Below are 12,987 nucleotides of genomic sequence, written 5' to 3' on the forward strand. Positions count from 1 at the left end.
TCGCGGTCCCGTCCCCTCCTCCGCCGCGCGCCCTCCCCGCCGCGCACCTGCCCGCGCCCGCCCCCGGAGCCGCCCGCCCGGGCCCCGCCGGCTCGCCCCGCCATCCCCGCGGTCCCCCCGCGGTCCTCCCCGGGGAGCCGCGGCCCCGCGCCCTCACCCTCGTCCCTCTTCCCCCAGGCTTCGGCGCTGCGGCCGGCCTGCGGGAGGGCTGGACGGGCGCTCCCGGGGAGGAGGCGGCGGCGCGCTCAGCAGCTGCCGCGGGGACCCTCGGCGCTCGCGCCGCCCGCGGCCCGGAGCCCCCGCGAACCAGCCATGGCCGGCGACGACGGCCGAGCCCCGTCCCGCCCGCCGACGGCCGACGACGGGGGCGGCGGGGAGAGCCCCGACGGGGGCGCGCTGTCGCTGAGGCCGGGGCTCCCCATCCGGGGCGTGCGGATGAAGTTCGCCGTGCTCGCGGGCCTGGTGGAGGTCGGAGAGGTGTCCAACAGGGACATCGTGGAGACCGTGTTCAACCTGGTGAGTGCGTGAATATTTCACGAGCGCCTGCTTTCCCCGGCGAGAGGCCGGGGTCAGGTGCCGCACTCAGTCTAATGGCCTTTTCCGCGGGCGGACAGAAAAGGCTGCGTGACCTGAATGCAGCACTTGCTTGCCTCTCAGTTTAAAGAGAGTTGTGCAAGGTTGGACGCTTCGAGTTTTGAATGTGAGGTGACTTTTGTGTGATGTGGAGTAGGATGTGAGTGCGAGTGTGTGTGGTCAGGTGTTGAGCGGAGAGCTTGGCTGTAATGGTTCCCCTTTTGGAGTGTCTGCAAGGCACGCCGCGCTTCTCCTTATCATCTTAAATACCTGACTTTTGGACTTGACAGCCACTGTGAATCTTTGCCTCAGTATGTTTTGCCGTAGTTAGTTAAACACGGACTTCCTGTCCATGCTGCTAACAGAAGCCTAACATTGCCTTCTTTTCGTTTTAGCTAGTTTAGGTTTAGAACTAGCTAACCAAGGTTATGTTTTGGAGTGAATTTAGGGTTATAGTTAAGGGGATCTTGTGATAATTGAATGGCAATTTGAAAAAGGCCTGAGGCAGCCACAGTGTGAGCCTGTGCTTTGGTAAATTCATGTTTAGTAATGAAACAGACTTGATCATTGGAAGTTGTCACTCTGCCGTGGTAGGCTGTGATAGGAGACACTTTTTCCTCCAGTCAGTTGTTAGAAATTATCTTTAGTGGAGCCTTTTTAGACTTTAATTCTCTGTTGCTTCTCAATTTAAAAGAATCAAAAAGGAATCTGGCTTGAAAATCAGTTCCTCTCTCATTCAACCAGTGTTAGAAGCCAACCCATGCCGCCAAGCCTGAGTGTGTGATAGTTGTGATAACTGTCCAGCAGCTGTCCTTTTTGCCTCTGTATTTTCAAGGTTAGACTTGTTTTATTGCAGGCAGTTACTTCTTTCCTTCGTTAGGCCTTTACTGGTAGTCTGCTCATTTCGATACAGATTCTGCAGTGACAAAGTATGTAGGCGAAAATCAGTTACTTTTGGAGCAGGAGAGCTTTAAATCATATTTTATTTTTTTACCAGATTATTGTGCTGTGGCTTTCGATGTAAATTCTGACAGACACATGCATATACACGTTTTGGAACTACGTGTTATGGAAGTGACCAGGTATATAAAAAGTAGGACAGCGTAGGGGCCTGTGTAGTGAGCTGTGGTGCCCATCACCCAGCTTCAGCACGTTTGGAGCTTTCGGCAGTGAGCTTCCAGATAAGCACAAGTCCTCTCCTCCTCTACCTCAAAGAACTTGGAAGTTTCTTTTTCTGAACCTGATGTAGTGTGGACAGTAAGTGGAGATCTGGTAGTGTGGTCCACACTTCGTTGCTCGTATGTGAAAACAGCGTTCTTTGCAGGAAGACTCAGACTCCTCTCTTCTCTGTGATGTGCTGGGGCCAAACAGGAATCGCTAGTCTTCTCACTGTTAGGGAGAAATCTAAATTCTGTGCCAATGGTTTGTTGAAGTGAAGTCCTGAAAGGACTGTGAGGTAGGTCCGTCACAGTGCTTGTCTGCTGCGTGGGGGCAGGGGGGAAAGATGGGAAACTTGTCCCATTGCGCTTCCCTTTCACCTGCATTTCCGGGCAGAATGGCTGGGAGGAGAGGGTGACCGGCTTTCCTCTACTGCCATTCAGCGTACCTGTGATGATTAAATATGGGCCTGAGAAGTTACGGAAACTAGAGAGTGGGTCGTGCAGCTGGTTCATTGCTGCCGTTACTGCATCTTGGTATTCTTAGTGGACATCGTGAGAGTTGTAGTTCTGTTCCAAGGAGGAACCATGGACCAGGCAACTTTATTATTTAACTCTCCTAACACACACGGGCCATTTCAAAGATGAGGAGATCAGCGTAGGAGAAGTTAAGTAGATAGTGTGGCTACAGTTTGATTTGGGATTAGTCTTTTCATGAATACGTCTGTGTGGAATTGTTTTCATCTCTGAGCAGGTGTTTGTACCTTAGGCATTGCTCTCCTCAAGGACACAGCAATCACTGATAAATGTTCACGCCTAAACCTCTACCACTGGAGTTGATTCTTCTTCTCTAACTTTCAAGAAGCTTTCCACAACATTGCTTAAAAATGACCTTAAAAGGGAAACACATTGTTTTTTAGTTCACATAATTGTTTTCTTATTCAGTCTGCAGAAGTTGATTATTAACTTTTGTTTTCTCTTTATTTTGTGCGTGTGTACCATTATATGTACGTGTAGGTCAGAGGTTGGTGTTGAGTGCTGTCCTCAGTAACTCATCTTGTTTCTTTATTTAAGCTCTTTTGTTTATTCTTGTCTGTGTGAGTGTGCAGTGCAGGTGAGCGTGCTGGCATGGGTGTGAGATGGGGGCAGATTTGGGTGTTCTCTCCTTCCGCCTTGGTGAGGCAGTTTCTCTTGTCGTTTGTGCTGTGCTGGGTACTGTAGTCTAGCGGTGGGGTGCTCCCTGTCTGGCTGAAGGAGTGGGATTCCAGCTGTGAGTCAGAGCTCTGTCTTTGTGTGGATTCTGGAGATGGAAACCAGATTGTCAGCAAGTGACATGTGAGCTCTGTGACTGGCCCTATCTTGTTTTTTGTTTGTTTGCTTTTGTTTTTTGAGGCAGGGTTTCTCTAAGTAGACCATGCTGGCTCAAACTTAGAGATCCACCTGCTTCTAGAACCTCTGAGTACTAGGATTAAGGCCACCAGCACCTGCTGTCTGTCTTTCTCGCTCTTATTTATTTATTTAATGACAGATCTGTCACTGAACTTGGAACTGATGGATTTAGCTAGGCTGGCTGGCCAGCAAGCCCCAGGGATCCTTATTAGAACTGGGGTTTGAGGTACATGCTTTCATGTGGGTTTTGGGGACTGAAGTCTGACTCTCATGCTTTCATGACAAGCATGTTGCTGGCAAAGACATCACCCCTAGTCCCACCCCCACCCCCGTTCTTTCTCTTTTTTGGTGGTCCTCATTATGTATATCTACCTGGTCTGGGTCTCTCTGTGTAGATCAGATGGGATGAAAACGTGTTGAAATCCACCTGCTTCTGCCTCTGCATGCTGGGATTGTAGGTGTGTATCTCCATGAGCGGTACCTAACTTTTCTCAACAGTACTTTGAGTTAAAACTTCCAAAACTGAAAATTAGGAAGCAAGACACAGAGCGTGAGACGTACGTAAGGCATGACATTACAGCAGTGTGAGCCCTGTGAGCGTCATCTGTGCAGTTAGTTGCTAGTGGCGTTCTCACGAATAAGTGAAAACTGTGTTTTGGGGTATTGTTCTAGTTAGGGTCAAGTTTTGGGGGGGAAGGTCTTATTTATTTGGCTTACACATCACTGTTCATTAATGAAGGAAGTCAAGACATGAACTCAAACAAGGCAAGAACCTGGAGGCAGGAGCCAACACAGGAGCCTTGGAGCAGTGCTGCTGACTGACTTTGCTCCCCACGGCTTGCTCAGCCTCCTTTCTCACAGAACTCAGAACCGCCTGCCCTGGGGTGGCAGCACCCACAGTGGGCTGGCCTCCCCTTCAGTTGCTGATTAAAATGTCCTACAGTCCTGCCTGTGGCCTGATCTTGTGGATCTTTTTCTAGTTGAGGCTCCCTCTTTCGCAGTGACTGTAGCCTGAGTCAAGTTGACGTAAGACTTGCCAGGCCAGGTATCATAACCTGTCCCATTTTCAGGCCTATTAAAGTAGGACTACATAAGTTCTTTCCTCCCTGTTTTGGGAGGCTGAGGTAGGCCTCCGTGTGTTGTCCAGGTTAGTTAGCCTTGTTCTCCAGGACTCACAGTGTCTGTCCCAGCCTCCCCCAAAGTTGCGACTAAAGGCGCATGCCACTGTAACCAGCTGAGAACATGTTCTACAACCCTGAAAAACTGAGTGAACATTTGTCAATTTATATAATAAGTTTCTGACCTTAAAAAAAAAAAACTGTCTTTCCATAGTTGTCCAGATAGTAAGTGGTGGGGCCATGCAAGGCCAGATGTTGGACTTCATAAACTGTTGCCTTCCAACTTTGCTCATGTAGCTTGACCTATTCTGTTATAAATTCATTTGAAATTTACTGTTTCTTGAACTTTCTTTTGCGTATGTTTCTCAGTTAAATTTTGATGAATAGTATAGTAGTGTATTCTAGTATTTCAAACTTCTCCGGTTTTATATTTTTCACGTTGCAATTTAGAACCATTTTCTTTTGTCTTCATTGCTGCATTTACTTATCAGACTATGGATGCAGAACAGTTAATATTTGGCATAGTTCAGGAACGTGCTGTAGAGTTTATGATGTCTACTATTCTTGTAAAGATATGTAGTAGTATTTAATTGAATAATGTTTCTCCTGGTCTAGTGACAAATATAGGTTTTCATGATTTGTTTTAATAATAACTCATTTATTTTTGAGGTAGGGTTTTGTATTAGGATTCTCTGGAGTAACGGCGCTTATAGAATGAGTCTCTCTACACACACATACGTGTATATGTGTGGATTAGAGTGACTGAATGGTGCAGCTAATCCAGCAGTGGCTGCCTATGAAGTGGAAGGTTCAAGAAAGTAGTAGCTGCTCAGTCCATGAGGCTGGGGTCTCAGCTGGTCTTTACGCTATGCCAGAGTCCTGGAAAAGTACGTTCTAATGCCAGTGCAGGAGTGGACTTGCCAGCAAGGTGAGGGCAAGCCGGCAAAGAGCAAAAGCGGCCTTTTCCACGTCCTTGTGTAGGCTTCCAGTGGAAGGTGTGGCCCAGATTAGAGGGGGGTATTCCCAGTTTCCCCCTCCCCCCAAATATCTGATTAAAGGTCTTCCTACTTTACAGATCTGGGTGGGAAGTCCATTGTCCGCCTCACAGCAAGCAAAAGGGTCTATTTGTCATGTTGATATGTAGGTTACCTCCTACGTAGTACTTGCAGCTGTACATGTAAGGATTGGGGGTGCTCTGCTCTAGGAATGCTCTTGCAACTGTACATGTAAGGATTGGGGTGCTCTGCTCTAGAAATGCTCTTGCTGTAATTGGTTAGTGACAGAAAACTCAGCTGTAGGTCTTTAATGCCAGCACTGGGAAGGCAGATCTGTGAGTTCCAGACCAGCATGGTCTACAGAGAGGGTTCCAAGATAGCCAAACCCTGTCCTGCATAAAACCAAAAAAAAAAAAAAAAAAAACAAAAAAACAAAAGAAGGCTTTATTGACTTACTTACCTGGAGTGAAAGGTGGGTGAGACTTGGAGTAGCAGTTTCGTTTGCTTCTCTCTGCTCTCCCTGCTTTAGCTCTCGGTGTGTCCCTCTCAGTGGTAGCATGGTTGCCGGCAGTGGAAGGACTGTGTCACGATTCTTTTAGTGGCGAGTCTGTCCGAACGTTCTGACCTAACTGGATCATTGGCCAGTGCAGTGTACTGCTGATTAGCAAAATGCATGTCTCATTACACGACCCACTCAGTTTAAGTCAGTTTATAGAGCCGTGCAGCCACTGCTACAGTTTAATTTTATTATGTAAGTTTTCTCATCTAACCTTGGAATATTTACATTCTGTGTTCAAGACACGGAAATAGGTTCCCTCTTAATTAACCTGTGGTTCTGAGTTAACTGTTGTAGGGTGTGATTTGTTTGTCCTTGGTCATCCGATTGCCTCATTGCTGCTTGTTGAAAAGCTGCTGTCAGTGTTGTTCTGTCTTGGTGCCTTTGCTGAAGCTTAGTTGACTGTCAGTGTAAATACTGTCTTGACTCCTTGCGTTTGTTACAGTTGTGTGTGTACCTGCACGTGCAGGGACATGCGTGTGTGCTTGTGTGTGCACAAATGTCAGAGGCTGAGGGTTGCATATCTTCCATTGCTATCCGTTGTGATCTCCCCTTTTTCCAGATAACATTTTTTAAATTAAAATTTAATTTTTGCCCTCCCCTCCCATTTTGCTTCTGTCCAAGCCTTCCCATGTTTTTCCCCTTGCTTCCTTTCAAATTCATATCTTAGTCTTTGTTTTTGTTGTACGTATATATCTATATGTGCGCACACACACACGCACACAGGTGAGACCTGTGGATTGTGTGCAGTGTTATATGTGAAGACGTTTTGGGAGGAGACTGAGTGGCTGGGATGGGATAACCATTTAGGGTCTTGTCTCTGGGAAGAGCAGGTCTCCCCTCTCAGCAGGTTTTAACTTCCTGAAGGTCTTTCTAGGGGTGGGCCCCATGTGATGACTCCGGTCAGGTTGGGGGTCAGCTGGCGCTGTCATTGGTGTGTTTGAGCACCACACTGCTGCCATGAAATGGCAGTAGTTACCTAGTGCCTAGTACCTAGTAGTGCCTAGAGGATTCCTCTTGTGGCAGATGGCCTGGTCCTCAGGCTCTGAGATTCCCCTACCCAGTGGTGCAGTGTTCCCTGAGCCTCAGGTGTAAGGGTTGTGTGTAAATACATCAGCAGCAGCTGAGTACCCTACAGTTGGTTGTTCTCTGTGCTTTGACTGGTTTCAGCTTTCTGTAGTACCTGTCCACAGAGAAAACAGGCTTCTTGGACGAGGGTACACGTTACACATGTCTGTGGGCGCCTTATATTTTGAGATGTGCTTTTACTGAACCCATTTGGCAAGACTAGCTGGCAAGCAGGCCCTAGGGGCCTTCCTTTCTTAAGCTCCTCAGAATGAGTTTACAGGTGTGGGATTTATTCATTTCCTTTAGGCAGGGTCCCACCGGATGACCTAGAACTGCTCTGTAGACCAGGCTAGCCTTGAACAAGAAAGATCCTCTTGCCTGTACCTCAGGAATGCTGGGATACACCGTGCACATCCTCCCTGGTGCTGATGGCTTTTTAACATGGGTGTGGGTGGTGGTGGTGGCGGTACTCAGTTCCGCAAGCTTAGGACAGGGACAGATAGTTTACCAATGGAGCTCTCGCCTGGCTCACTGCATTTTATATTTCTATTTTATAGAGCTGTAGATGGAACCCAGGGCTATGCGTGTGCTCGTGCGCGCGCCCATGCATGTGCTAAACGTGGACTACATCACTGAGTTACATTCTCAGTTTATTTTCTGTGGATATGTATGTCTTTTTATACTATTACCAAACTATGTTGATTACTGTAGCTTTGTAGTATGTTTTGAAAGAGGGAATGTAGCCTCTTGCCGTGTTCCTCTATTTTCAAGATTATTTTAATAATTCTAGGTTCTTTGCATTTCCAGATGAATTGTAGGCTCAGGTTATTAGGTTTGTGAACATTTGAGCAGGAATTTAATTTTTAATTGTCATGTTTTGAGATAGGGTCTCGCTCTCTGCACAGCCCTGGCTGTCCTGGACCTCATGTAGACATGGGCTGGCCCTGAACTCACAGAGACCCATCTCTCTTGGCTTCGTGAGCACTGGGACTAAAGGTGTGCACCACTATCCCTGCCAGCCAGCATGGGGCTTGCTAGGGGCTGGTGGACCTCTAGATCGTTGTGGGGACGCTGGCTCAGTGCACGGGCATGGTTTCTCCATTCTTTAACCTCTTCTTTCATGTAGTGATTTGTGTGCGTGTGCGTGTGTGTGTGTGTGTGTGTGTGTGTGTGTGTGGTGCGTTTGTACGTGTGTACAGTCTGGATCTGGACATGGACAATCTCTTTTGCTCTTTGTCTCATTCACTGAGACAGGGTCTCACTCAGAGCCCAGAGTCTCTGTGTTCTCTAGTCTAACTGGCCAGCTTGCTGCAGAGTGCTTGGCTCTGTCTTCTGAGCCAGGGAGAGTTGGAGTTACAGGGGGGCAGGCACTTGGCTTTTTGTGGGTTCTTAGACAGCAGTTTATCCATTGAGCCTTCTCCTGACTCTTGGCAATTTTCATTTGTTTGTTTTTGGATTTGTAGTCCCCCGAAACCTCCTGAATATTGGGTTATAGATGTGTACCACCGTGTCCTGTTTCCAGATATTTTTGTGCATTCAGAGTTCTGTAAGAAGAATAGGTCCAAGCGTGTGATTGCTAATGTTGAGAAAAGTGAAATGGCAAATTGGTGACACTTTAAAAACTTTAATAATTTTCTAGATGTAATTGTTTGATAGTTTAGGCATTTTTAAGTATGCAGCCTTGTTCTTACTTGAATTGTTTTATTCTAAACTGAGAAATACTGTGGTAGTTAAAAATGGATTTTTGTCTGTTTAAGAGTTAACAGAAATAGAAAGACCTGGAAGGGGCAGGAGCTCCACAAGGAGAGCAACAGAACCCAAAAATCTGGGCACAGGGGTCTTTCCTAACTTCAACCAAGGACCATTCATGGATATAACCTAGAACTCCTGTACAGATGTAGCCCATGGCAGCTCAGTATCCAAGTGGGTGTCCTAGTAAGGGGAACAGGGACTGTCTCTGACATGAACTCAGTGACAAGCTCTTTGATCACCTCCCCCTAAGGGGAGATCAGCCTTACCAGGCCACAGAGGAAGACAGTGAAGCCAGTCCTGATGAGACCTGATAGGCTAGTGTCAGAGGGAAGGGGAGGAGGACCTCCACTATTGGTGGACTGGGGAAGGGGCATAGGAGAAGAAGAGGGAGGGAGGGTGAGATTGAGAGGTGATGGGGAGGGGGCTACAGCTGGGCTACAAAGTAAATAGACTGTAATAAATAAATAAATAGTTAATAGAAAAGGTACGTAAGCAGTTTAGTTTTCTTACTAATTTAGATGACTGTTCTAATATATTTAAGTTTGATAGATTATATTTTTAGGCCAGGTGTGGTGGCACAAGCTTTCAATCCCAGCACTAAGGGAGGCAGGGACAGGTGGATCTCTGTGAGTTCGAGGTCAGCCTGGTATACAAAGTGAGTCCAGGACATCCAGGGCTACACAGAGAAACCCTGTTTTGAAAAACAAAAACAACAACAAAAAATCTTTTTAGATTTACATTGTTTTCTGGTCTGTCTCATATAGTTTAGGCTGGCCTTAAAAATCACTGTAGTTTTTGTATGTTTGAAATAAAAGTCCCTAAATACAGTTTTGTTTTCCTAATATTATACAGCAGTGATTCTTAACCTTCCTAGTGCTTCAACCCTTTAATACAATTTCTCATGTTGTGGTGACCCCTAACCATAAAGTTATTTTCATTGCTACTTTATAACTGTAATTTTGCTACTGTTATAAATTGTAATGTAAATGTTGAGTTTTCTGATATTAGATCTTCTGGTCTTAGGTGACCCCTGTGAAAGGGTCTTTTGACACCAGGTCACCACCAGCACAATTTGAGAGCTCTTTCAGAGGACCATACATTGTTTTGGCTTTGCCTCTAGAAATGTTCCTAATGCTGCGTCCTCTAAAAGTGTGTGCTAAAGCTGTGTGCGGCCTGCCTCTTAGTGCCCTTTGCTTAGGAGAGTGAGGCTTGATGATTGATTCCTTGAGGCTGGAAATTGCAGCCACCTGGACAACCTATACAAACTTTGTCTTGGCTAACTGCAGATGTCTTAATCTTTTTATTAAATGAACTGTAACCATTGGAGAATCTAGTTCCTATTACTTTTTATATAAAAGCTATGTCCTGTAAATAAAACTCAAGGCATGTTTGTTTTTTTCTTTTATATTTCATTGGGCAACTTGCTCTTCCTTCCCTCCCCTGTTTTTCTCCACCCTCTCTTATTGTCTGCTCTCTGCCTGCCTGTTTGTGTCTTCTGTCACATGAGATCTGGACTTTCTGGCCTGGTAAACGGTATACCACTGACTTCATTTTTTCCTTTCAAAACAAGCTTTTGTTATGTAGCCCAGGCAGGCCTTGAACTCACAACTTTTCTGCCTCCTCCTCCTCAGCACTAGTATTATGGGCTTGCACCATCGTGTAGTTCAGTTGTGTTTTTGTGTGTCTGTGTATGTACTGTGTGTGAGTTTGTGTGCACATGGGTCCTGGAAGTTGACAATGCATGTCTTCCTCAACTCCCTTTACAGTCTGTCACTATTGAGCTGGACTGGCTGGCCAGTAAACGCCAGGGCTCTTCCTGTTTCTACACCCCTTCGCACTGGGCTTACAAGTCCATGCCACACTGGCCCTTTTACCTAGGAACTGAGGAGCCTAACCCGCCCTTATGAAAGTGCTTTAGTAGGTGTGTTTACTCACTTGTCTGTGTCTTTTACCTGTTTTTGTGTACATATGCGTTTTGTGTAGGTGCGTGAGTGTGCGCGCGTGCATGCGCTTGCCTGTCTCTGCAAGCGTGGAGGCTGATGTTGATGGCAGGTGTGTTCTTCTGTGGCTCTCCGTCTTACCTTTTGAGGCAAGGCCTCTCGTGGAAGCTGGAACTTGCCGCTTTGGCCGGGTGGCTGGCCAGCAAGCCTGGTGTGCCCTGCCTTCACCTCCTCACCGCTGGGCTGTACAGTGGTGTGAGCTCCGACGTGCGTGCTGGGGACCCAGGCTCAGAGTGTTCTGCTTGTGCAGCAAGTGCTTGACCGGCCAGCCTCACGGGCGCGCTTATTATCATACAACTTTGAGTAATCTCAGTATCCCTTTTGCATTTTCACAAATTTGCTTTCTTTAAAAAGCTGTTGCTTTATTTCTTTATTTAATTTATGTGTGTGAATGTTTGCAAGCCTGTTTGTATACTGTGTACATGCCTGGTGCCTGTGGAGCTCAGAAGAGAGAGTCAGATCTCTGGAACTGGAGTTAGGGATGGTTGTGAGCCGTGTGGGTGCTGGGACTTGAACCTAGGTCCTCTGCAAGAGAGCATGTGCTCTACACTGCTGAGTTGTCTCTGCAGCATCTCATGAATTTCTTGTAATAGTCTTGTAACCTGCGTTTTATTGTTGGTGGGGTTGGCGTTGAGCCTGGGGCCTCTTGTATGGAGGTAAGTTCCCCATGACTGAGCTGTCTCCAGCCCATTGATTCTGCTTTGATACTGAGTCTTCCTAAGTTGCCCAGACTCATTCGCATGCCTCAGCCTTCCCCTCCGGACTAGCTGGGGTTGTCTTGGTTACTGTTGTACTGCTGTGAAGAGACCCATGACCAAGGCAATTCTTACAAAAGGAAGCGTTTTATTGGGATCCATAGGCCGCAGGGAGAGCGAGGGTGACGCTGGGCCTGGTGTGGGTTTAGAAGCCTCACAGCCTGTCCCCAGTGCACACCTCCTCCAACAAGGCCACACCCTTAATCCTTTCCAAACAGTTCATCAACTGGGGACTAAACTTGCAAATACATGAGCCTCTGGGGACTATTTTCATTCACCCACCATACTCAGAACCCTGGGTTTAATCATGCCATTAAATACGAACAGGTTGTGCAGGCTGGAGGTGGACCTAAGGAGATAGGTAGGAGAGCGCTCCAGAGTTAGGGTGACTTCATTACTACGTATTTTATAAAGAACTTGAGGAAGACGTCAAATCTAGAGCTAGGCAGGGTGCTGCGTGCCCTTAACCCAGGTGAACCTCAGAGCTTGAGGCCAGCTGGTCTACATGGCAAGGTCCGGAATAGCCAAAGGTACAGACACCTGTCTAAAACCAACCAACCAACCAACCAACCAACCAACCAACCAACCAACCAACCAACCAACCTACCTACCTACCAACCAACCAACCAACCAACCAACCAACCAACCAACCAACCTACCAACCAACCAACCTACCAACCAACCAAAACAGAAGAACCTTTGAGATGGAAGTGCTTTCAACTGTGGTTTCATACTTGTGCTTTGCATATCCATATTGAATTGCCACACTGTACCCCATAAATGTATAGTTATCAGTCCTAACTTGTCAATTAGAAGTTACATGTAAAAAGTTAAAAAGAAAAAAGTGCTAGAGTATATCAATTCTCTCTCCTTTCTATTTTTTTTTTTTTTTTTTTGGGGACAGAGCCCAGGCCTTTGAATATGCTGAGAACTCTCTCATTGAACTGGACCCCAGCTCTTGAGATGCTGTTTTTAATTTAAGACATTGTATGTATGTACGTCTGTGCACCGCATGCATGCCAGGAGTCCCCAGATGTCGGAAGGAAGTGTTGAACCCCTGGAACTGGAGTTCTAGAAGACTCCATCATGTGGATGCTGGGTTTCCTGAAAGAGCAGCAAGTGCTCTTAACCATCTTGTCACGTACCTCAGATTATTTCTAATTGACTTAAAACATTTATTGTAGATGAAGGTTGTTTTTGGTGTATGTTTTGTTCTTGATTCTTTCAAGTATGTAATTGTGTTTACCCAGAATTTACTTATGTAGTTGAAAGTGCTCGCCTGATAGGGCATTTCTTACTTTCCGTATGAAGTTAAGAACCATGAGACTTGTAAGATTTTGTGACTGTGATATTAGTTCTGTGATTTCGTGGTCACTGTTGCACTTTGGTGTCTCCATTTGGTTCTCAGGCTTCTCTTGAGCAGATATATCCCGTCAGTCTCTTGTATGAAATCCTGGTTTTAGAGAGTGGCGAGGGACTGATATTTTTTCTCTTCTTTCTTTCTCCCCTACTCTATCCCTGTATTTCTGTCTTTCGCTTTTCTAAGCTTGCTTATTTATTTATTTATTTATCCATCCATCCATCCATCCATCCATCCATCCATCCATCCATCCATCCATCCATC

At 46.4% G+C, this 12,987-nt stretch overlaps 1 protein-coding gene across 1 annotated transcript in view; it reads left to right on the plus strand.

Annotated features, from left to right (window-relative positions):
• Nucleotides 1-97: 97 nt before the first annotated feature.
• Nucleotides 98-12,987, plus strand: part of Lrba (LPS responsive beige-like anchor protein) — a 429,351-nt gene continuing 416,461 nt past the window's right edge. The window contains exon 1 of the mRNA XM_055596564.1: nt 98-516. Within this exon, the coding sequence (XP_055452539.1) occupies nt 313-516 (204 nt within the window). The 5' untranslated portion in view covers nt 98-312. The remainder of the gene's footprint in view (nt 517-12,987) is intronic.

Source organism: Psammomys obesus, unplaced genomic scaffold (assembly GCF_907164565.1).
Source record: "Psammomys obesus unplaced genomic scaffold, mPsaObe1.curated_primary_1811, whole genome shotgun sequence".
Classification (NCBI taxonomy): domain Eukaryota; kingdom Metazoa; phylum Chordata; class Mammalia; order Rodentia; family Muridae; genus Psammomys; species Psammomys obesus.